The 26,250-nt window shown below is 43.6% G+C and overlaps 1 protein-coding gene across 1 annotated transcript in view; it reads left to right on the top strand.

The window, feature by feature from the left end:
* The window catches only part of TBC1D22B (TBC1 domain family member 22B), a 69,093-nt gene extending 51,903 nt beyond the window's left edge, over positions 1–17,190 (top strand). Inside the window, exon 13 of the mRNA XM_058554461.1 lies at positions 15,197–17,190. Coding sequence (XP_058410444.1) covers positions 15,197–15,325 — 129 coding nt within the window. The 3' untranslated portion in view covers positions 15,326–17,190. The remainder of the gene's footprint in view (positions 1–15,196) is intronic.
* The last annotated feature ends 9,060 nt before the right edge of the window (positions 17,191–26,250 follow it).

Here is a 26,250-nt window from a genome sequence, read left to right as displayed (position 1 = left end):
TATATTTCTTTTAAAAGCAGGAGGAGAGAGCCAGAGAAGACTGAATGTTTTTCTAACTAATAACGTGTGTGTTCTCAAGAGCGGCAGCTCTCCATGTGACCCCTGAGCACACCACTTTGTAATTGGTGTTAGGTGGTTCACGAACAGAAGCCTGTTCCACAGATAGATGGAAAGACAGGACCCAACTTGCCCAAGTAAGGGCTTTGGAAGAAAAAGGGGAGAGTGGGCTTCTGTGGGTGGGTGCTAGCTATGGCGCTGAGGCTGCAGGCGGCTGATGAAGAGCCACGGCTTCTGCCAGCAAGCAGCATGTGCGACGTCCTAGGATAAATGAGCACAAGGGGCTGGAATGGCCGTGTGCCATGTGAGCTATCAATTTTGATCATGTGGTTGAGGTGGAGCAGGATCTCAAGAGCGTGAGGTTTAATTTAGTTATCATGAGCCAGGCTCAGAGGGCCTTGTATGTGATAAAGGTACTTCTCAGATTAGCTCAGGGAGGTGGAGGTGATTCCTGGAATGGCTTCTAGCAATTCACAGTATTGACAGCATAGGACAATAGTCTGTGACTTTAAAACTATGTTAGATATAGAGATGTTCTTCTTTACTGGGTAGCATATTCCATTATCTGATGGATTTGAGGTCTTTCTGCAGTAACCCACAGAATAACAGTGGGGCTTTTTTTTTTTTTTTTATAATGTTATTTATTTATTTTTTTCCCCCAAAGCCCCAGTAGATAGTTGTATGTCATAGCTGCACGTCCTTCTAGTTGCTGTATGTGGGACGCGGCCTCAGCATGGCCGGAGAAGCAGTGCATCGGTGCGCAGCCAGAATCCGAACCCGGGCCGCCAACAGCGGAGTGCGCTCACTTAACCGCTAAGCCATGGGGCCGGTCCAACAGTGGGGCTTTTTATCCGCTGCTGTGTTAACACCTCAGTTAGTCCTACTCATGGAGGAGTCGCGCCTCTTTTTTTTTAGACGAAATAGAATGGACAATTAAACTGGATGGTCTGCAAAGTTCCTCCCACCCCCGCAGTTTTATAAATCTATGAAGAATAGAAGAAAAAAATGGCTGTGTTAGGAAAGACAGGCGGTGTCCTTTAGGAGACAGAAGCGTGGTCCGGGTGTGAGGAACAAGGGCACAAGAGCATGTGTGAGATCTTGAGATACCAGCCCATGACCGCTGCAGGGGGAGAAGACCCACACACCCTAACGGCTGACGGGCCGCCTATAATGAAATCCCTGCGAAGGAAGCTCTGTCAGCAGACACAGGCATCCCCGAGGGCCAGACAGGCCTCGCCTGGGAGAGAGGTTTTAGGGCTAAAAGCTGGATGACTCGAAGAAAAACCAGGTGAGGTAGCTGCAGAAATAACAGATTGTGGCAGGTTCAGCAGACCAGCCGCTTGTCGCCCTTAAATTAAGAGCAGGGAAGAAGAGCCCGCTGTGAGGGGAGCCATGGAGGGAGTCAGGGGGAAGCAGCACCTTCCTTTTAAAGTTGGGGACTATGTAGAATAGTGCAGTTGTTAAGCCACCATCTCTGGAGCCAGTCTGCCCGAGGGCAAGTCCTGGCTCTGCTGCTTTTCAAGGTGTGCAACATCAAGCAAGTAACTTGGCTCTCTGTGCCTCAGTTTTCTTACCTGTAAAATGGGGATAAGAATGTGGTGTGTGTGTATATATATACCGTGGAATACTACTCAGCCCTAAAAAAGACAAAATCGTCCCATTTGCAACAACATGGCTCGACCTGGAGGGTATTACGTTAAGTGAAATAAGCCAGAAAGAGAAAGACAAACAGTGCATAATTTCACTCATATGTGGAAGATAAACCAACACACGGACAGATAGAACTGTTTGGTGGTTACCAGGGGCTAGGGGGGTGGGGGTTGGACACAATGGGTGGAGGGATGCAGTTAATATGGTGACTGATAAACAATAATGTACAACAAAAAAACTCACAACAAAAAAAAAAAACTACCCATAAAAAAAAAATGGGGATAAGACTAACATGTGAAGCAGTTAGTGAGAATGGTGTACTTTGCATATCGCCCTCAAAAAACAGCTTATTATCATTGATATTATCACTCCCTGATATTACTTCCCTGTCCTCCTGAGTCCGAGAACCAGTGAAGTAGACAGAGCTTTAGGAACCCAAGTCTCTAATTAAGCGGTTTTTAACTTCCCTGAGCAAATCACGCTAGGCTAATCCTGAGTGAAACTGCCCAGCTGGTGAACAAACAGGGCTGGAGAAGGGGGTGTCAGAGGGTGCGGGGGCAAAGGGTAGTGGCGAAAGCCCCCAGAAGGAAAGGCACCTACTTCTCCCTGGCCAGGCAGTTGTCTAGGGTCACACTGCCTGGGAGAGCGAACCAAAATCTGATGACAGGAGGATCACATGAAGAGGTTTCCTTCCTGAGACCTCTGAGCAAGTAAACCTGAGGCCCATCTGTGCACAGGTACTGCAGGGGCAGAATGGCCCAGTCCTCTGGGGCCCATTGAAATGAGGGCTGCTTGAAATGAGGGTTCCAGCAGAGCCAGGCCAAGGCTCTTTCGCGGTAGAGGGAGCCCTCAGCCATTCCGGCCCTCAGCCTGGGCTGGTCTAATAGAATAATGATGGTAGTGTTAGGTTGAATTATACGAAATTGTTCATAGGTCAGAACAGTCAAATATTGGCAATTTCATAAGGTTCACCCTGATAATAGCCAATTCTTAGCACTTGTAATGTGCCAGGCACTATTCTAAATGCTTACTTGTGTTAATTCATTTAATCCTTGCAACAGTCTCACAAGGTAGGTCGTAATTACTGTCCCCACTTTACAGATGGGGAAAGTGAGTCACAGTGAGTTTTTTTTTTTTTTTTTTTTTAAGTGACTAGACCAAGGTCCCCCAAGGAGTAAGTGGTAGAGACCTGGAATCCATGCTCTGTGTGTGGATTGTGCTCTGCTGTCTCTGCCTCCTCCTCCTGCTCTCCTCAAGACTTCCCCCACCCCGCAGCACTCCTCCCTTCTCATTGGTGATTGCTAACAGGCTTTCTTCTCACAAGGTAAATGTTTGACAAAAAATTAGTGGTTTTCAAATTGAAACAGAATTCCTCCCAAGTCCTCCTTTTGATCTCCTACTGTTCTGGCTCCTGGGTTTTTCTCCTTCCACTTCCAGAAGGACCTGTGACCTCCTGATCCCCTTTCATGCTTTCCCTCCCGGGGGCCTCGAAACCACCCACACATGTCTTTGTGGGAAGGAGGAGCTCTAATGGTCACCAAGACTGACTGCAGCGATGCAGCCCGCTGGAGCAGAGAGGGGGCCTAGGCTCCTGGCCCCCAGAGAGCTGCCAGGCTTCAGAGCTACCGCACATGAAGGGCTGAGCATCAGACTCAGGAGGGGCTGGGGATGAGGGATTCCACTAAGACCAGGTTTTTAAAAGTGTTTCTCTCTCTCTCTCTCTAACTTTTTATTTTGAGATAATTTTACACTTATAAAAATATTGCAAAAATAGTAGAGTTCCCATATACCCCACCCATATCCATTTAATGTTTACATCTTACATAACTGCTACAATTGAGCAACGAGGAAATTCATGTTGGTAAAATACTATTAATCTATAGACCTTATTTCAATTTTTCCAGTTTTCCCATTAATATCCTTTTTCTAGACCAGGATCCTAATCTGGGACAGTTCTTAAGTCTGTCTTTGTCTTCCATGACAAAGAAAATTTTCAAAACTTTTGAAGAATACTCATTAGTTATTTTGCAGAATGTCCTTTAATTTGGGTTTTTTTGATGTTTTCTCATGATGAAATTGAGAGTTATGCCTTTCGGGGAAGAAACCACAGAGGTGATGTGTCCTTCTCAAGACATCGTGTCAGGAGTACATGGTGTTGGCATGTCTCGTCACTGCTGCCCTTGATCACCTGGCTCAGGTGTGTCCACCAGGCTTCTATTGTAAAGTTACCGTTTTCCCCTTGGTAACTAATAAGTATTTTCTGGGGAGATGCTTTGAGACTATGTAATTACACTGTTTCTCATCGTTCTTTCACCCTTTAATTTTAACATCCGTTAATGGTTCTTGCCTGTCACAGTCATTACTGTGACGTTTGCCTAATGGCAATTTTCTATTTTCATCATTCTTTCTATATTTATTAATTGGCCTTCTACTCTTAGGGAGAGTTGTTCCTTCTCTCCCATTTATTTATTCAAGTATTTATTTATATCAATATACGATTCATGGGTATTTATTTTATGGGTTATCCAACACTGTCATTATTTATTTTGCTGTTCACATCATCCCAGCTTTGCCCCTTGGGTGCACCTTCAAGTTGGCTCCTGTGTCTTTTTGGCTCCATCATCTTTTAAGCACTTCCTTACTTTGTGGCACCACAAGATGTTCCAGGCTGATCTTGTATTTTCTTTGCTCCAGCCTCGGAATCAAGCATTTCTCCAAGGATCCCTGGTTAAGTCAGTTTTTTTGCCACTGAAAAATATTTAAAGGTGTCATGATAACTTTGGAAATAAGACTGTAGGAAAGCATTTATGTGAATTTCGAGAACAGGCAGAACTAATTGATGGTTTAGGTCAGGTCAGTGGTGGTGCAGGGAGTATTGACTGGAGAGGAACGTGAGTCTTCCGGGGCCCAGGTAGTGTTCCCCATCTTGATCCGGGCATCGGTTACGAATGTAAAATGTCATCCAGCTGTACGCTTAACTTGTGTAGTTACCATATGCACATTATGCTGCATTTAAAAGTTAACGAAAACGACAGAAGGGCACATGATAGGAGAAAGGCACATGGTTCACTTTGTCGTGAGGCCACCATTGAAAGGTTGGGAGGAAGTAACTTGGTGGAGGAAAATGCAACAACACTAGGATCTGCCTACCAAATAGACAGTTGATCATGTAAAAATTACATCAAAATGGATAAATGCTTCCTTTCTCACGTGGGAAAGCTCAAGGGTAAATGAGTGTACTTGAATTTTGGTACCAAGTGAGGATCTTGTTTTTGGCAACTTGGAGGCTTGCAGGAAAAAGGGCGACCACTAGGACTCAGGGTTGACAAGTCACAGAAGCGGTGGATGTAGGGGGGCAGTGTGCAAGAGGTTGTGCAGCACTGCATGTGCCGGAGCATGAGCAGTAATGGTGGGAACCTTCCTGGCTAAAGGAAGCTTTGGTGGTGGTCAGGGAGAGCCATGTCTGCCTCACCCTAATGCAACATGGCCTCCACGTGCAGCGTGGCCGAGGGAGGGGATGGGGGCCTCTCTCCCCGGGCTGTGAGCGTGAAGAGGGCTGTATCTGCCTGAGGGTCCTAAAAGGAGGAGGTAAGCAAAGGGAACTCGGACTCGGAGGAACTAGGCTGAGCATGTGAGAGCTGAGAGGCGTGCCCTCCCCACTCGGATGAAAGGCTGCTCCAAGAGCAAGCCATTCACGCTGCCCCCGGCTGCACTTTGCCTGATGCTAGCTCCCTGATGACAAGGTAGGAGAGGACGTTGCAGCTGCAGCCCCCACACCAAGATCCGCAGAGGAGTTTTCCTGGCAGAGGAACGGCCAGAGCAAAGGCCCTGCAGGGTAAGAGGCTGAGGTGTTGGAGGAGGGGAGAGGCAGGGAGAAGGCAGGGTGGCCGGAGTGTCCCGGGGCTGAGGGAGAGCGCTGCCAGGACTGACTTTGGAGACTGTGGGAAGGAGATCGGGCTTGATTCTAGAACAGGGGAACGTTGACCACCTTCTTTTGTCACATCAGCAGCCCACCCCCTAAAGCCTGGCCCAGTAAGGTCTGGGCCTTGGCCTGCACTGCTGGCTCTTTGGAAATGGAAAGAGGAGGGAGACCTTGGCCCACCCCAGAAGGCCGGCCGAGTGAATAGGGGTGTGAACTAGGAGAGGTGTACACTCCATTGTTAAATAACAAAATCTCAGCAATGAGAGTGGACTTTCAGCTCTGCCCTCTGGCCAAGGCTAAACCCAGAATGTTAAATGAGACTGGGAAAGCCACAGAATTAGGTCACTGGAAAACATGTTTTTATTCCTGACACCCAATGGCACGGTATGCCATCGAGGCAGGTTGTGGCCGTCAGACTTCTGGGGGAGACTTGCCAAAGCTGGTTAATGTTAAATCCAGGACAGGAAATCTGAGTGAGTGCTGTGAGTGAGGAATGCATGGCAGGCCCACTGTGGGTCAATGCACCAGCACATAGTTACAGCCAAAACAAAAGGAGTTGTTGGGAGGGAGAAGGGAAACACTTCCAAAAATCGAAAAGTCAGTGTGTGTTTAGAAGAGCATGAGCCATGCCAAATTGTAGGCACTCAGACAAACAGCGTACAGAACATTTATATAGCCTGGCAGTGGTTCCATGATGGTGGGCAGCGCTGGGATGGAGGAGGCCTCCTGGAGAACACTGACCCGCTCATCTGTGAGTGCGCTCGGGAGCGGCTGGTGGCCATGAGTGAGGAGGACCAGCTGGTTCCTGACAGCACTGGCATGCGTGAGATCTTCAGTCTGATTCGCTCCATTGATGACCCGGAGCATCCACTGACACTAGAAGAATTGAACGTGGAGAGCATGTCCGGGTTCAGGCGAGCAACCCCGAGATCACAGTGGCCGAAGCCTTCACATCCACCATTCCACACTGCAGCATGGCTACCCTTACTGGCCTGTCCATCAAGGTCATCAAGGCCCATCAAGGTCATCAAGGCCCATCAAGGTCAAGCTTCTGCGATCCCTTCTCAAGCATTTCAAGATGCACATTTCACCCGGGAGCCATGCCTTGGAGCATGCAGTGAAAAAGCAGCTTGCGGATAAGGAGAGGGTGGCAGCTGCACTCGAGAACACCCGTCTGCTGGGGCTTGTCAACTGGTGCCTGTCGCCTGCTCCTGAGCCGGGCTTTCAGTCCCCAGCGCCACCCAGCACTCATGGCCTTATTTTCTTCAATCACTAACAATGAGAAACTAACATTTTGCATTTGATAGTAAACCCCTAATTTATATTAAAAAACAAAATTTGTGCAGAATAAAGTAACCCACAGGAAGCCTGAAAACTCTGGCTGTGGCATAATATATCTTGGGAAAGCTTCTGCCCAAATCAGAGAGAACAGACACCTGAGCAAATGCTTGGTCACCGTACAGTCGAAAAAGTCATCACAGGAAAAGCAGGTCTGTGAGAGCCTGGAAGAGCGTGGGGCCTCACAAAGATGTCGGGGCAGGTGCCAACAAGGCTCCAGATGGCACAGAACTGATTTTAGGGGGACTCTGAGGACCAATAATCAAAGTTCCTTTAAATTTATAAAAAGGAACTGGCAAGGGAGTCGATGGGACCAGCTGATGACTCGAAACCAAAGCAGCAGCTGGTTTCAGAATCCTTTGCTTTCATCTTATGGAAGAAAACCTTGGAGAGAGTCCCACCCCGAAAGTGTCTTTTGTAAGAGACAGGTCAGAGTTACTAAATGAAATAGTGCTAAGCCGGTGGGATGTTCCAGGCCGAGGTAACAAACTAAACGTAAATAAATCCCTTGAACCAGATGGCATCCACCCACCACTTCTGCAGGAACTCCAGTGCGACTGTGAGACGTTGCCCATCTTCACAGATAGCCAGTGCATTGCCAGTTTGAATCCTGCCCGGAGGAGGGGTTCAGAGGGAACCCCTGGAGCTGAAGATTTTCCACCCAAAGCAAGCTGGTGTGAGGAAAGACATGATTCCTAGACACATAAACAAAACAAGCCACTGAGGGGACCCGACATGACTTGCTGTGAGGGGAAACTTGCTAAATGCACTAGGTACTTTGACGCTGGGGAAACCAATGGAAAAGTTTAACTCTCAAAAAGTTTACAGCCAAGGACATGTTTTTGAAAATTTACATTGAGACCAGGGGAATTGTTTTGCTACCTCACTGATTCTCAAAACAGGAAGGATTTGTTTTAAAGCACTCGTTTGACTAGGAAAGTATTTTTACATGCCTGAAGACACTTTATATTTGCAAAGAATGTTCCAATATTGTAAGTGATTCAACACACGGTATCTGATTTAATAGCATATGTTTTGTGTGGCTTTTAAGTTCTTTTGCTGTTAATTATCAACATGTCCTGTCTGTGTTATGCTGGCCCTTATCACTGAGTAAAATTAATCAGCTCTCCCCGATTCCCTTCAAACAACCTCTTCTCTGACTTCTTTCTGTTCCTTCCACAGTATGCCCCACTTCTCTTTTCATGCCAAGGCAAGTAGTAGTTATGAGCATAGTAGTTATGAGCACAAGCTCTAGAACCACATGGCCTGTGTTCGAATCGCGGCCCAGCACAACTCTGTGACCCTGGGCAAGTTCCTGAACCCCATTGCCTCAATTTCCTCATCTGTGAAATGGAGGTAATAATATGTATCTCATGAAGTTGATGTGCAGATTAAATGAGTTAATATAGAGTACATGTAAAGCATTCAGAGCCCATCTGGTCTATAGTCAGTGCTCAGTAAGTGGTAACTCCTGAGATGATTGTCCTTGAGGTTCTCCCTCTTCCTCTCCGTTCTCCCATCTGTTGGACACTCTCTAATGGGGTTCCCCTGCACCTTCTCCTCACCAAGGTCTCTGCTGATTACCTACTACCCCTTCTCCTTTGGCCCCTGTATCTAGTGGTTGTCTTTTCTCCCCTCACACACACATACGGCTCAGATTCCTCCTCTGCCATATTCCTTTTCTTTTGGGATCTGTGGATTCTCAGCAGGTACCTGGGCCAGGCCCTTTTCTGCTCTTTCAGCCATTTCCAGCTTTTCAGCTGTGAAAGCCATTGCCCCCTTTCCGTTAATTTGGAACTGCTCTCTGCTGCTTGCCCCACAAGCTGTCTTCTCATGACTGTAGCGTTTCATCTGACACATGTCATGCTTAGTGCTCCCAAGAGCTGGCTTTGTAACAAATCTTCAGTCGTTCCCTGCCCCAGCAGTGTCTCTTCTCTACCCCTAGATAAAAGCACCTCTTTTGTGATTAATACCTTCTTCCCCCAGCCATGATCATTCAGTTTCTACCTCTTTATCCCAAATTTATCAGTACTCTGGGCAGTGTTCCCATTAACAGCACTGATGGGGTGCAGTTCCTAGGCATAGCCACCAGATGGCAGAGTGGTTCCTCATACCTCAGCCTCACTGCCCTTGGGGGAGGTGGGGAGTTAAGTTAACTTGCCCAGGGGTAGAATTATTTCAAGGCTTCTGGGAGGTTTCTAGCAAGGCTAGAAGGATTGGAAATTACAGGTATATCCTATCCCAGCAAAGAACATTCTTGTCTAGAGAGATCACCCCTTTCTTGTTTTTTTTTGTTTATCCAAGTGTATGTAACCGTTATAGAAAAATTAGAAAATACAAAATAAGCAAAAAGAGAGAAAAAAATCAAGTACCTGAAATCTTACCACATAAAGGTGCTATATTTCCTTCCAGACATTTTGCCATGCAAATCTATATGAATAAATACATATTGTGTACATGTGACCATTAATGGAACAATTTTGTATATTTTGTTTTATAACTTCTTTTTATCACTTTGCAAAATATAGTGGATGTTCTCTAATGTCAGAAAGTATAAATCTATATAATTTCCCTATTTTTGTATTTTTTAGACATTACATTAGTACATACTTGTGCAAAAATTGTGGAAACATTAAAATAATACCTTGGCTACGGGGTATTCCAGTTTACACATTTAGCTTAAATTATTTAATGAAAGGTCACTCTCTGTGTGCCATCTAGGGGTTTCCTTCCTTGGGATCTCACTGTTAGGCCTGCATCTCAAGTGTGCTTTTATTTCTTCAAGAGCTTTTTAATCCCTCTAGTGCTAACCGCAAACCTGGGCACCTACTAGAATCATTGGAGAAGATTGTGAAAGGTGTTGATTACCAGGTCCCATCCCAGGTCTTAGAATCCAAAACTCCAGGAATGAGGCTTGGGCCTGTGTATTTCTAAGAGTTTCTGCAGTCACTTCAGCTCTTGCAGCCTGGTTGGAACCACTGGCTATGATGACAGGTGAGACATCACTTAAAGCCTTAAGGGTCTCATTGAGGTTCCAGGCCCTGGAATCTTCTTGCTTATGTGCTGGATGAGGCTAAGCAAGTATCCTTTCTTCAGCTCCCCTTCCATGGAAGGCAGGGGCTGTTCTGAGTCAATGAGGTATTTCCTTAGGAAATAGGATAGCAACTTGATCTCACCTAGCAAGTTGATTGAAAGTAGGAATGAAGGGGCCAGCCTAGTGGTGTAGTGGTTAAGTTCAATGCACTCCACTTCGGTGGCCCAGGTTTGCAGGTTTGGATCCTGTGCGTGGACCTACACCATTCATCAAGCCATGCTGTGGCAGCGATCCACATACAGAATAGAGGAAAGATTGGCATGGATGTTAGCTCAGAGACAATCTTCCTCAAGCAAAAAGAGGAAGATTGGCAACAGATGTTAGCTTAGGGCCAATCTCCCTCACCAAAAAAAAAAAAGGGATGAAGTTCTATCCCAACCAAAGCAATTTGTACAAAAAAAGAAAGCTTTCCAATGAATGAATGAAGTTAAAAAATTTAATATTATCGTTAATGTGGACAGGGGTGTTAAACTAGATTCTGAAGGGAAGTATAAGAGTTCTTGTGGGCTGTGATGTGGATCGAGAGAAGGGCGAGCTACCAGAGCAAGGGACTTTAACTAGGGTCCACATTTAGAAGTCAGGGGATCCCTAGACATGAATGGAAAAATAGTTACCATTTTATTTTCAATGACTCCTAACTCAAAGTTAGCATTTCCTGCAATAATGAATGTAGGCCACAAAGCGCAATAATATTAGCAGTACCTGTCTTTGTCGTTAATGGCAAGTATTTTCATATCGTGTTAGGTTGTTGTGGATATCTCAAAACGTTGCTTATGTTCATCACTGCTTTTAAATTGATGGTTATTTAATCTGCCATTAGATCTTGTTATAGAATATATTAATAAAGTACATATATTGCAATATCACAGGTTTTTAAAATATTTTGATAACTATATTTCAATTTAACTGGTCTCCTTTGTGATACTATGTATTTTATTTTATGTATTTAGAACCATTATTCTGAGAAGTAATCCATAGGCTCCACCAGACAGCCAGAGAGTCTAAGGTACAGAAAATGTTAAGACCTCTGTAATAGTCTGCCAAGAGTTAGGCTAAAGGTCAACTCCCTGAGGAGGATGCCGGCAGAAAGAGGGATACCTTTTCTAGTTTGTAGAGGTGGGGGCACTTAGGGCAAGGAACAGGAAGCAGGAGAGAAGAGTCACAGGGGCCAGAGGTTAGGGAGTTCATGGGGGAAGGGCAACATTCAAAAAAATAAGTTGAGATGGAAATGATGATTCTCTTTTAAAAAAAAAAAAAAAAGTACTGAGGCAGACATAAAGGACATAGAACCAAGGCCAAGACAGAACCCAGAGAGAACTGTTATTGTGAGAAATGAGCACTCCAGAGATGTTCAGAGCAGCTAAAAGTAGGGTTTTTGAAAGCAACGTTAGTATCTGGGTGGGTTGAGTGACATCACTAACTGGTTGAGTAACTGGTCTGGTTGAGTGAATTCAGTAACAATGATGTGATGGGAGGGAATGTTTACCTGGAGAGTGTGGGAAAGAGAGAAGGTGATGCCAGCAACCATGGACTGGAGAGTATGGACCTATACAGAAGAATATAGCCTGACTGCTTTCTCATTATGTTCTTCCTGTGGGTTCACCATTTTGACTGAAGGCTTTGCATTCTATTCTCAGGCTTGGAGATCTCTGGGAAAGGGGTCACAATTAACAGTCTGTTTGTTTAATGAGAGTATTCAGTCCTGGTGGAGATCTAGGTAAATGAACATTGCTCTGGAATGTATTTTCTTGGTGAGCGTTAAGTACCTTTAAAATGTTCATGCCCTTTGACACCATAATTTAATTCCTAGGAATTTAGCCCAAGGAAATAATCTAAAATATGACTTTATGCACAAGACTGTTCATTATAATTTCATTCTAGTGAAAAACCAGAAATAATTAAGTGCTCGAAACAGGAGGATGTAGAGTAAATGATGGTGCATCTGCATCATGGGAAATTCTTTGGCCATTGAAAATGTCTACAGGAGTTTTTAATATTGAAGGAAATGCTTATGATAAATGCTAAGTAGATTCAAAATTATAGAGAGGAAATACTTCAACTGTGTAAAATGTGCAGAAAAAGGACTGGAAGGAAATATGCCCAAATGTTTAAAAGTGACTTCCTCTTGATTATGAAGTTATGGGTAATTTATTTTCTGCTTTTTTACTTTTTACTAAACAAAACTTCCACAGAACGTGTATTACTCAAAAAATATTCTATCACACAAGTAATATACAAAGACTTTATTGTAAAAATTGAAAACAAGGGACTCAAAAGATATAGAAGTATAATGAGAAAAACGTGAAAGTCTCCCATCCCTGGAGGTAACCACTATTGACGGTGTACCACCTGGCCTTCCAAAATTTCTGTGTGTGTATATATATATATACACACACATATATACACACATATATATGCATATATTAATTTTAAGTATATTGTTGTGTTTATATATTAAGTATATTGTGTATATATACGTATATATGTATATATATGCATATATTAATTTTAAGTATACTGTTGTATTTTCTAGTTTACCTAAGTGGGATCATACTATAAGTATTTTTCTGCAACTTGCTTTTTTTCCCTCAAAAAATGTCTTAGATATCTTTTCCACCTTGGCACATGTAGTCCTACTTCACTTGTTGTAGGTGCTGCCTTGTATTTCACGATATGGAAAATCGTGGTTTATCTAACCATTCCCACACTGACGGACACTTCCCTAGTGTCTTTTCCCCACTATTTGAAGCACTAATGCAGTGAATACCTTTATACAGGAGTGTGAGTATTTCCCTAGGAGAGGGACATAGGAGTAGAGTTTCTGGATCAAAGACCAGTGCATTTCTGGGGTGTGTGTGTGTGTGTGTGTGTGTGTGTCTGAGGAAGACTGGCCCTGAGCTAACATCTGTTGCCAGCCTTCCCCTTTTTTTGCTTGAGGAAGATTGGCCCTGAGCTAACATCTGTGCCAGTCTTCCTCTAGTTTGTATGTGGGTCACTGCCATAGCATGGCTTGATGAGTGGTGTAGTTCTGCACCCGTGATCTGAACCTGCGAACCCCAGGCCCCCGAAGCAGAGCACACCAAACTTAACCACTACACCACCGGGCTGGCCCCATGCATTTCTGATTTTGATAGACATGGCCTGTGTTTGTTAAGATGATATAAACTTGTCTCCTATAACCAAGACCCTAGAATAACAGTGGCTTAAAACAAGATAGTTGTTTACTTCTTTTCAATCAACAGTCTAGGGGTAAGCAGCCCAGGGCTAACGCTATGGCTCCCGAGTGGCAGGGATGCAGATTTCTTCTCTTTTGTTGCTCTGCCATCTTCAACACATGGCTTTAATCTTATGGTCTGAAATGACTGCTTCCACTCCTCCATTTATATCCATTTTCTAGGAAAGGGAGAAGTTTAGGGCAGAATCCAGAAGTGACACCCTCCCAGAATTGGCCAGAACTTAATTGTATTGGCCATGCATAGCAGTGATGTGCCATTGGCAGCTTTGTTCCCAGCTAAATTTCTGTTGCTAAAGGAAGAAATCTCATAAAAGATATACAAGCCCTTTACACTGAAAACTATAAAACATTGCTGGAATGTTCGGATTAGCTAAAAGCAGAGTTTTTAAAAGTAATCATAGCGTGTGGGTGGGCCATTGGCATTCTGTATGTTACCTATTCACATCACTCATATGTTTTCCTATTGGGTTGTTTCCCCGTTTTTCTTACTGATTTGTAGGCACTCCTTTTTGATTATGGATGTTAGCCTTTTGTCTTCATAGGTGTTAAAATATTTTCTTATAGTCAGTTTCTTATATTTTAACTGTTTTTGGTACCTCTTGACATGTTAAGGTTTCAAAATTGTATGTAATCAAATCTATCAGTCTCTTTATGGCTCTGGGTTTTGTGTCTTGCTACTATTATTTTTATAATTAGAAAAATAAGAAGAGGGCCGGCCCCGTGGCTTAGCGGTGGAGTGCGTGCGCTCCGCTGCTGGCGGCCCGGGTTCGATCCCGGGTGCGCACCGGCGCACCGCTTCTCCGGCCATGTTGAGGCCGCATCCCGCATACAGCAACTAGAAGGATGTGCAGCTATGACATACAACTATCTACTGGGGCTTTGGGGGAAAAAATAAATAAATAAAATTAAAAAAAAAAAAAGTAAGAAGAATATCCGAGTAAGAAAGAGTGACAGAGAAAGAACACGAAGCAGCAGCAACAGCATGGGTAGATAAATTACAGAGACAACCTAAAATCTCACATTCATTTTTTATTCTAATATCCTCTTTAGTAGGCTATCTCCATGGAGCTGTCTGAGGGACGTGGGCTTTGAAAACTGAATAGGATTTAGATAGGTGGAGGAGAAAAGGTGTTCCAAGTGAAAGGAACAACATAAATTAAACTGTGGAGGCACAAATAAATCTGGCTGAAGTGGACCTGGCTGCGTGAGGCGTGTACGTTGGCAACAGCAGGAAATTAGCTGGACAGGTAGGTTGAGGACAGTCTTTGGAGAACAGGGTAGAGGAGACATATAGCGATTACAGGTGAACATTGGGATTAGGAGAAAGGTGTCAAATGCAAAACGATATGCAGCAGTCTCATCAATAAAGGTTTTTTAAAAAAGGAAGCAAATTAAGTATCTAACAAAAGATAAATGGTTGAATAGATCAGGGTTTACCCACATGATGGAATACTGATAATGAGTATAATCATTTTTGAAGGCTGCATGGAAAAACATGAAAATTACATTAAAAAAAGATTAAAAAGCATATGAAATCCTAATTATGATTACAACTATTGAAAGAAATATGCATGTGGAAAAAGACTGAAAAGGAACACTTCAAAGTTGAGAGGTATATTCAGATGATGAGTGGTTATCTTTCTCTTTTAAATATCCTTATTTATTGTTGTCATTCTCTGTAATATTTTTAAAGAGGCAGGTGTTAGTGGATCAGAGAATCAGCAGAGGCTTTTCAAGCCTTCCTGAAGGTGAACTAGGGGCCGAGGGCTGTGTGCTGCTTGGGAGAAGGGAGGCCAGATCCTTTGGGATGGATGACCCAGGAGAAAGGGACCCATTCCAGGGCCTGCTGGTCCCTTGCTCTGTAGTCCCGGGATGATAAAAGTCCTTTTTTGCATTCCAGGGTCTCCTCATGCTGCTACAAAACCTACCTACGATACACTGGGGCAACGAAGAGATTGGGCTGCTTCTTGCCGAGGCGTACAGACTCAAGTACATGTTTGCCGATGCCCCCAATCATTACCGCCGATAGGTGCTGCCTCCCCGTGTGGACCCAGACTGCCCCCATCTCTGATGGCAATCTGATCACTGTGGCCACTGTGCGAGCCGTGGACCCCAGCCAGGAACCACTCCTGCTGTAAAAAGCTCACATCCGCCGCCCAGGTCTTAACTTTTTGGCGTGCCTGTCCACCAGTCGATGTCTCCAGATGGGTCTCTTGGACCGCTATCAGTATTCCATGCCGTGTGGATGGGCCCAGCTCTGGGAGAGGACAGAAAAGGAGGTACAGGGTTGTCTGCCCCTTTAAAAGAAACTGGACAAAAGAAGGGGAAGACTCAGGGTCTCAACTCACATTGTCCCTACACAGACTGGCTATCTCTTGCCTCCCAGCCCCAACTGATACTGTTGTTTTTTGTGACATAGTTTGATTGGATCACAGGTCAAAAACGCCTTATGTTTTCAAAAGACTCCTGGTCCCTCTGCCCTCTCACCTGTTCCTAGCCCTTTCCCTTCTACCCTAGTCTGAGCCAGTGAGGGGCAGCTTTTTAAGACCATTGTTCTCAGATGGAGGAGGCACTGATGCTTGTAACTCTGGGAAGAGGCCTACACCCAAGGGCTAGGAATTTTATTTTTCCTTTTCTCACCAGTTTGTGTGTGTGTGGGTATACACACCCATCAGCGTTTAGTTACATGTCTGAATTTCTGTATCCAGACTAGCCCCGTCAAAACCAGCTGGCAAGGGCCCCAGTGACCAAGTGTACAAGCGTCCCTTGAGAAGGATCAGGGCAGGGGAGGGAGAAGGGGCTTTTTACCTCTCCAAACCCTTTTTCCGTGATGACCCACTCCAAGATATTATGTGTAAATTGTGTTATTATGTATATGGTTAAAGATGTACAAATATATGTCCTGTTTGTAGCAGATATGATTTTATATTTATAATGTACATCAACATGTGAAAGCAATCTAGGTCACTAGCACAGACGAAGTTGCCAGACAGGTGGCTTCCGCGCCTCCAGGTTGGGTTCTGGGTGCCCTCCTGTGAGGGAAGTGAATGGGAGTCTGCTAGAGCGAGCATAGCTGAGCAGATGGAGCTGCTTTGAAAACCACTGGCAGCCATCCCAAGCATCAGTGTCTCAGAGTTCTCTCCTCTTCTCTCTTCCCACCCCTCCCCGGGCCTTTCTGGAGCATCTACCCTGCTCCTTCCCCCTCTTCAGCAGAGAGAGCTCTCTACCCTTCACCCCAGCAGCCTCCCAGAGAGAAGACTAGAGGCATAAACCCTTCTGCATGTTTTTAGCCCCTGCCTTTCCCCCAGAATCTGGGGAGGGCTTTTGTTTTTACATTTTTAAGTCAGCATTGGATTCAAGACAGAAGCTGTGACTGACTTGTCCGTGCCAAGGAAAGAGGTTTCCTGTGTGTCCCTGGGGTTTGGGGCTCTTCCCAGAAAGAGACATTCGATGTCGCCCACTGTCACCATCACAGCCCACACAGCTCATGAGAGGTGTGACCCATGTTCAGTTTTTGGTGTTTGGTAATGGAGAAGTGGGAGGGATGCAAGCAGCTGGCAAGCAGCTGTCATCCTCTTGGGAAGTCAGGCAGTGTCCCCAGTGGGTGACACCCTTGAGTCTCTGCCAGTGAAGCCCCACCACGCTGGCATGTTGCATTTCTCACCTGGAGCTGTTTCTCAGGCATTCTTCCTAACCCTTTTCCTTTTCCCCATCAGTGTGCCTCGATAGTCTCCTTCACAGAGTGAGAGGGCTGTGACCTCCCTCAACCGGACTAATTAAAGAGAGACACTTGTGTTCCCAAGTGGTGGTTTTATTTTTTTAGTTTTTATGTTTGTATGGGAAATTGTGGATGACGTGAAAGAATTGTAAATAAATAGTGTATTTCCTCCTCCACTGCTGATTTTTCTCCCGTGTATCTGTGTAACCTGGAACATAAGGAGTCTCCTTTTCTGCGTTTTTTCTTGCTGATAATGGTAAGTATGGGGTACAGGCCTTCTGTAGGGCAAGCAGAGGATCAACAGAAGATCAAAAGCTGTCTCAGAAGAGGTCAGCAAACACTCATTGAGTACCTACTCTGTGATGGTGAAGGTTTTCTCTTAGTAACCTGTCTCAAGAAAGGCAATTGACTGCATTTTGCATCTACAGAGGATAGATTGGAATGGTTTCTCCACCCAGAACTTCTTCTTAGGATTCATTTGAGTGTTTCTTGGTTTCACTCATTAGGAGTTATGTTAGGATTAAATTCAGCTACATGTAACAGAAACCAAAAATAACTGGTTTACACAGCATGGGAATTTACTTCTCCCTCACGTAAAAATTCAAAAGTAGGCAACCCAGGGCTAGTATAATGAGTCTGTTTCACAAAGTCTTTAGGAAGCTGGACTCCTTTTCTAGCTCTTCATGGTCTAGATGGCAACTAGCACTCCAGCTGCTACATCCACTTTCCAAGCAACTGGGTAGATTACAGAAAGGACAAAGGAAAAAGAATGAAGGACAAAGAAGAAAAGATCAAATGGAATGTGCCAGCAGTGTTTTAAGGAAGGTTCCAGAAAGCTGTCCCATAATACCGCCTCTTACAACTCACAGGCCAGAACTTAGTCCCATGGTGGGTCACCCCTAGTTGCAAGGGAGGTTGGGGGTTAGTCTATTCCTGGCAACCATATGCCTGGCTCAAAATCAGAATTCTGATTACTACGGGGGAAGGGAGATCAGATATTAGGATTCAGGTAGCAATCTCTACAATAAGGACTTTTGAAAATAGAGACCAGACTTTCCCATAAGCATATGTTCACAATTAACCTTGGAATTTAACTTTTGTCAAAACATGGACAGTATTTCTACTTGATATTATTTGGACTGGGGCTATTAACTGTTCTTAAGGCTGGTAGAGAAAATAACTAACCTGAACTAGTCTTCATTCAAAATTTCTGTTTTTCATTTATGTAGGAAGTCAAGCATTTTCTGAAGTGTTTGATCATGATTAGAAAATTGATGAAACCTTTCAAACTAATCCTGGCATACTCTGAACTGCAGTTTATGCAATGTTTCTGCAGTCTAAATCTCTACAATTCTTCCTAAATAGGCCCTACCTCTGTTTTTATTCATCTGTGAAAGGAGAGGAGCACAGATTCCTCATATAGTGACCTCATTTGCTTCTAGAGGCAAGAGCCTCTTGTTGACAGCATTTGGCTTTTCTTGGATTGGACTGTGCATGTCAAACATCTTTGTAAAGCTTTAAGGATTGGAGTCAGAAACTAAGCCCCAGTAACTGAGCCCTTCATACCTCTCCTTGGGACTACCACACTCAATTCCTGGTTGGAGACAGTGTTGGAAGCTACCCTGGACACCAAGGAGAGGACACCATAGACTCATGATGAAAAAGAGGAAGTTCACAAAGAACCAGAGAACATAAAGTGAATTGCCACAAGACCAGAATCTTCTGAGCCTGTGCCAACTTGCCGGGATAGTTGCAGCACACCTGCAGCTAGAGCAAATCAGAGCATGCCCTTATTTTGGCAAAGGCTGAATTAGAATTCTTGGAAGCAGGGAGAACCTCGTTGGTTCAGCAGGTGGCCTGTGAGCTATGGCTTCTGGGTGATGAGTGTGACAGTCCCTGCTTGAATTGATAGCTGTGGTGTGGAGTCTGTGAACCAGGCCCTGGGGACTCACTACTTTTGCTATAGGGACCCCACCACACCTGTCCCACCCTACCCAGCTACCTGAGAGAGGAAAACCCAGACCTTCTCTTCCAACTACTGGTCTCCAATCTTTTTGTCTATCCTTTTAATCTATGTCTTTATATTTAATGTGGGTTTCTTAAAGACTTGGGTCTTATTCTCCAATCCAATCTGACAATCTCTTGTTTTTAACTGGTGCATTTAGGCCATTTACAATGAATATTATTAATATGGTTGGATTTAGGTTTACCATTTTATTTTTTTTCTGTTTGTTCCCTTTGTTTTTTGTTCCTCCCCCATTTCCTGCTACCTTTTGGATTATTTGTATATTTTTCAGTATTCTTTTTTTTTTTTTTTTTTTTTTTTTTTTTTTTTTTTTTGTGAGGAGATCAGCCCTGTGCTAACATCCGCCAATCCTCCTCTTTTTTTGCTGAGGAAGACGGCCCTGGGCTAACATCTGTGCCTATCTTCCTCCACTTTATATGGGACGCCGCCACAGCATGGCTTACCAAGCAGTGCGTCGGTGCGCGCCCGGGATCCGAACCAGCGAACCCCGGGCCGCCGCAGCGGAGCGCGCGCACTTAACCGCTTGCGCCACCGGGCCGGCCCCAGTATTCTTTTTTAATGTACCTATTGACTTTTGGCTATATCTCTGTATTTTTTTAAGAGGTTGCTCTAAGGATTACAATATACATACCTGTTTACAGTCTACTTACAGTTAATATTTGATCACTTCAAGTAAAATGTAGGAGCCTCACAACCATGTAGATCCTTTTACCTCCCCCTTTTATGTTATAGTTATATGAATTATGTCAACGTACATTGAAAACCTCACCAGATGCTGTTACGATTTTTGCTCTCAATAGTTATACATATTTTAAAGAACTTAAGAGGAGACTTTACCTCCTTTATTCCTTATGTTCCAAGTTTCCTTCTGATATTGTTATTTCCATTCAACCTGAAAAACTTGAGCATTTCTCTTAGATCAGGTGTGCTAACGATTCTCTTAGTTTTCTTTCATCTGTGAATTGTCTTTATTTTGCCTTCATTCCTGTATATATTTTCCCTGGATATAGTTATTTTCTTTCAGCACTTTAAAGATTTTGTTCCACTGTCTTCTTGCTCCCACGGTTTCTGATGAGAAATCCACAGTCTGAAATCATTCTATATTTAATTCATCATTTTTCTCAGACTGCTTTTTTAAAAAAATTGTGGCAAAATGTACATAACAAAATTTGCCACCTTAGTCGTTTTTAAGTGTATAGTTCAGTAGTGTTAAGTACATTCACATTGTTGTGTGACCATTACCACCATCCATCTCCAGAACTCTTTTCTTCTTGCAAAACTGAAACTCTGTACCCATTAAACAATAGCTCCTTATTTCCCCCCTCACCTCAGCCCCTGACAACCACCATTCTGCTTTCTGTCTCTATGAATTTGACCACTCTAGGTACCTCATATAAGAGGAACAATACAGTATTTGTCTTTTGTGACTGGCTTATTTCATTTAGCATAATGTCCTCAAGTTCATCCATGTTGTAGCATATATCAGAATTTCCTTCCTTTTTTAAAGCTGAGTAATATCCCATCATATATATACACCATATTTTGTTTTTCCATTCACCTGTCAATGGTCAGTTGGCTTACTTCCATTTTTTGGCTATTGTGAATGATGCTACTGTGAACATGGGTATATAAAAATCTCTTTGAGACTCTACTTTCTTTCTTTTTTTTTTTTTGTGAGGAAGATCAGCCCTGAGCTAACATCCATGCTAATCCTCCTCTTTTTGCTGAGGAAGACTGGCTCTGAGCTAACATCTATTGCCAGTCCTCCTCCATTTTCCCCCAAAGCCCCAGTAGATAGTTGTATGTCATAGTTGCACATCCTTCTAGTTGCCGTATGTGGGACGCGGCCTCAGCATGGCCGGAGAAGCGGTGCGTCGGTGCGTGCCCGGGATCCGAACCCGGGCCGCCAGTAGCGGAGCGCGCACACTTAACCGCTAACCCATGGGGCCGGCCCTGAGACTCTACTTTCAATTCCTTTGGATATAACATGCAGAAGTGGAACTGCTAGATCATATGGTAATGCTATTTTTAGTATTCTGAGGAACCACCGTATTGTTTCTCAGACTGCTTTTAAGATTCTTTTCTTTGAGTTTCAGAAGTTTGATTATACATTTTAGTGTGGGTTGTTTTCTTTTTTGTTTTTTGGAGTTTTTTTTTTTTTTTTTTTTTTGCATTTATCCTGTTTGGGGTTCACTGAGTTTCTTGAATCTATAATTTTATGTCTTTCACCAAATTTGAGAAGCTTTCAGCTATTATGTCTTCAAATTTATATTTTTTTCTGCACCAATCTCATACTCCTCCCTTGGGACTACAATGACATGAATGTTGGACCCACAGTCCCTAAGACTCTGTTTATTATTTTTTCAGTCTTTTTTTTTCTTCCTGTTCTTCAGATTAGATACTTTCTCTTCACCTATATTCAAGTTCATTGACTCCTTTTCTGTCAGCATCATTCTACTATTAAGCCCATACAGTGAATTTTTATTTCAGATATTGTAGTTTTTGGTTCTAACATTTCTGTTTGGTTCTTTTTATAGTTTCTCTGCTGAGAACTTCTATCTGTCCCTTAATTTCAAATGTGTTTACTTTTACCTTATGGAACATAGTTATAATACCTATTTTAAGTCTTTGTCTGACAGTTCCAACATCTCGGTCATCTAGGGGTTGGCATCTTTTGAACATCTTTTTCTCATAAAAATTGACCACATTTTCCTAGCTCTTTGTATGTTAAGTAATTTTGGATTGTATCCTGGACATTTTGAATATTACGTGTGAGACTCTAAGTCTTATTAAAATCCTCTAGAGCAGGGGTCAGCAAGCTATAGCCTGTGGGCCAAATCCACCCCTCCTCCTGTTTTTATAAATAAAGTTTTATTGGAACACAGCCATGCCTATTCATTTACACGCTGTCTATGGCTGCTTTGGCACTACAGCAGCAGAGTTGCGTAGTTGAGATAGACCATGTGGCCCACAAAGCCTAAAATATTTACTATCTGGCCCTTAATGAAAAAAGTTTGCTGACCCCTGCTCTAGAAAATGTTGATTTTGTTTTGTTTTAGCAGGCAGTCAATCTAGTTAGGTTCAAACCGCAAGTTCTGTGGGCCATCGTTCCAATGTCATTTCAAAGCAAAGGCTTTGCTCTGCTGCTCTGGGTTTGTTTTGACCATGCAAAACTTGTGCCAGTTCATGTACAGGATTAGAGGATCCCCTTCTCTAACTGGCTTCTCTCTGGGATTCCCCCATACGCTCTGGCTCACAGGTGCTGTTTCCTAGTCAATTAGCCAGAATGACAGCATTTCTCTTGAAATTTCAGCTGCCCATACACTGCTCCACAATTGAGGCCTGCCCTTGGGACAGGTCCGAGAGAGAAAAAAATTTTAATTGTAATTCCTCCCACTCTAGTTCGCAGCGACCTTTTTCCAAAGTCATCTGGTCAGGGAGATGGGGTTTGTGACATAATAAGAAATATATATTTGGTCTCTTCCCCCAGTTCCTGACACAGAACTTTTAAAACCTTTGGAATTTCCTGAGTGATAGGGGTGTTGGGAGCATCTTTTGTTCTAACACTTGGTCTTTGACCCTGGTTTCTGACAGAGAACTCCTAAATCCCTTGGAATTTCCTGAGTGATAGGAGCATCTTTTGTTCTAATGAAGTGACTCTTGGTAGGCTCCTGGATAGCTTCAGAATGGGGGCTGGACACCAAGACACCAAGCCATGATTAGAAGCTTGGAACTTTCAGCCCCACTCCCCATCCTCTGGGGTGTGGACAGGGGCTGGGAATTGAGTTAATAATCAATTATGCCTATCTGATGAAGTCTCCATAAAAAACACCCTTACTGAAGAGGTTCAGAGAGCTTCCGGGTTGGTGAACACATCCACGTGCCGGGAGAGTGGTGTACCCCAATTCCACAGGGAAAGAAGCTCCTGCACTCAGGACCCTTCCAGACCTCACACTATGTACCTCTTCATCTGTAAACATAAGTAAGTGTTTCCCTGAGTTCTGGAGCAGTTATAGCAAACTATCGAACCTGAGGAAGGGGTTATGGGAACCCCTAATTTGTAGCCAATTGGTCAGAAGTACAGGTGACAACCTGGGACTTGCAACTGGCATCTGAAGTGGGGGCAATCTTGTGGGACTGAGCCCTTAACCTGTGGGGTCTGCACTAACTCCAGGTAGTTAGTGTCAGAATTGAATTGTAGGACACCCAGTTAGCATCTGGAGAGTTGGAGAATTGGTTGATGTGGAAAAAAACCCCACACATTTGGTTTCAGAAGTGTTGTGAGTAGAGTTGTTTTCTTTTAGGTTTCTCCCAGAATTTGTGCTGCCTCTGCTCCTGTGAAGCTCTGCACTGGGGCCTACTCACAGGTCAAAGCTATGAGAGAAAGGAGGAAAAATTTTTGAGAAACTCACTCCATACAGATAGCTTCTTCAAGCTGTGACTCCTCTCCCTAATTTGCCTGCTTGTTTACTTTTCAGAGTTCTCAGGTAGTTGTGTTTTGTCCAGAATTTTTAGTTGTAATTAGTGGCAGAGAGAGGCTGCAGTGGGTTTACTCCATGTTGTCTAGCACCAGACATCCTCCAAACATTTTTGACCACAACCTACAGTAAAAAACACATTTTACATTGAGCCCAGTACAGACACACACACACACACACACAAATATGAGCAACATTTCACAAACGATACTTACCCTCACTATGTGTGATGGCCTCTGACTTGTTCTATTATATTCCTTTTTTTTTTTCCTTTGGTGAGGAAGATTGGCTCTGAGCTAACATCTGTGCCCATCTTCCTCCATTTTGTATATGGGACGCTGCTATAGCGTGGCTTGATGAGGGGTGTGTAGGTGCACACCCAGGATTCCAACCTGCAAACCCTGGGCCACCGAAGCAGAGTATGTGTGTTTAACCACTACGCCACCGGCCTGGCCCCCTATATTCCTTTTTTTTTTAAATGCTGGTCAAGATTCATTACTGAATGTTAACCTGAGTTTGAAAAAAACAGCTCTAAACATTACGACTGAAATGGGAGAGTTAATGCTGCTACTAGCTGAAATAAACTTAGGCACATTTCAACAAATCCTGAATAATAAATACCAGAGCTGATAGTGCAATAAATCTGTGAGTCAAAAAATGTAATGAGAATTGTATTATAACCTTGGATAGTAGAACTCAGGGTTCTCCATGTAAGAAACACCCACTCTCCCTTTCTTTAGCCTTGGCAAAGGTGACTCAAGTTAGGAATTTTTGTGATTTTTGTAGTCCCAAAATAGCCAACTCAGAGTGATATGATTCAATTGTAAGTCACCCTGAGCCTAATTTTATATTAGGTGCTTGATACCATGTATTACTTGCAAAATAAATAGCCTGAAGCCGACTCTGCAGTGAGAGGAAAACAAGGCAGTAATTACTGGTGCTGATTCCCACTGCCTTCTTTTCCTTCCTCTTGCCTATCTCTTTCTTTCCTCCTTTCTCCCCCCCTCGTTAATAAAATCAGATGGGTAATAAATATTTGAATGGATACTGATCCTTGGCAAGTTCAAAGATGTGCATGCTTAAAGAAACAGCCAGGGCCACAAACAAAAAGGAACAGGTGATTTCCTGCAGTACTAATTTCAAGCACCTCCAGAACAGCCATCTTAATTACTGATTACAGATAACCTTCAGAATATAATAAACTTGATGACTCATTATAAGTACTTCCAAAATATAAAGAACGTGATTAAAGCTATCAGAAATATCTTACGACTCTATACTTGAAATCCTACGTTTACGTAAAATAGCACTTAATACAAAAGCTGTCCAGAGCAGATGGTCCCTTTTTCCCTCCTCACCCACTTCTGGTTTTCTAAAACATTTCCCTTTCAAAAATAAGAGACATCTTTCCCTGATTCCTTCAGCATAGAGTCTTACATTTGGGGATGTGTGGAGAAGAGATGGTGGTAGAACAAATGAGTAAAAGAAAAGGTGGGAGTGCATGAGAATATGGAGCCATCAGCTCCACCTCCCCACTGCTGCCACAGACACGCACACACACGCTGGATCACCCCATCTGGAATTTTACCTCCACCCAGTCACCTTGAATTCCTTCAAGTCTAGGGATGCCATCTGTGTACTCACTGCCCACCCCACCCCAAAAATGATGAAATGCAGCAGTCTGTTGAAAAGTAGGCCTGTGATCTCAAGGTTAGAGAGTACTTAAGGAGAAACACAGGACTTCACTTGAGGTGCTACATCAAGACCCCTTTCTTCTCTGCTCAGTCTTTTGAAAACATAATGAAAAAGTTCCTCCTCACCCTTATTGAACCCCACATAGGGGAACCACACTTCAAATCAATTGGCAGAGCTGTGCCCCCAAAGTGGATCAACGCTTGCTCACAGAAGGAATTATTTGGGTTAGACATTTTTAAAAAACTCATCTTGCTTGGAGAGGGGTAATGCAAGAGTCTAAAATTGATCGAAGAGATTTCTACTTGATAACTTCACCAATTTAAAGAGGAGAAAACATCTTGTTTTCATGTCTCTCAGACAAGAGAACATGGAAAAGGCATAGGGAGATAGAGTTTATACCTGTTAGAGGTCGCTACTGCAGAAGCTGGCACTCCATTCTTCTACAACAGTAGCTAACAGTTTTGAGGGATTTACTGTGTACCAATCATAACTATTTTACAGGAATTAACCAAATTAATCCTCATAACAATCTTGTAAGTTAAATGCTGTCCTTATCACCTTGATCTTACAAATGGCGAAACTGAGGCTTGGAGACAGGTCAAGTAACTTGCTCAAAGTCTCATATCTAGTAAGTAGCGGAGCTGGGATTTGAGTCCAGGCAACCTGGCTCCAGACTCCACGCACCTCACTACCATGCAGCAGTAGCCTCTAGTTTACCACTGAATTAAGTAAGGGCTGGCCTCACACAAAAGCCACAGAGTTAGCAAAATGTGGTCACTTGTACTCCATCCTGTTACCTCACCTCTATTCAGGGAGGTTAAAAGAAAGGAAGTGGGAGAGAAGGAGAGAAAGAGAAAGCTCTAGCATCATCATCATTTTAATTCATTTACTTGATTTCTAAGGTTTGCCTGAGACAGCTCACTGTCCCCCAAAATTCATGCTTCCCTTTCCATAGTATAGAGTTGTTTCTGGGAACTGGCTGATCAACCAGGGACTACGTTTCCCAACATTACTTGGATCTAGGTGGGGTCGTGTGT

This window comes from Diceros bicornis, chromosome 14, assembly GCF_020826845.1.
Source record: "Diceros bicornis minor isolate mBicDic1 chromosome 14, mDicBic1.mat.cur, whole genome shotgun sequence".
NCBI lineage: Eukaryota > Metazoa > Chordata > Mammalia > Perissodactyla > Rhinocerotidae > Diceros > Diceros bicornis.
This window is presented reverse-complemented; position numbering and strand designations above follow the sequence as displayed.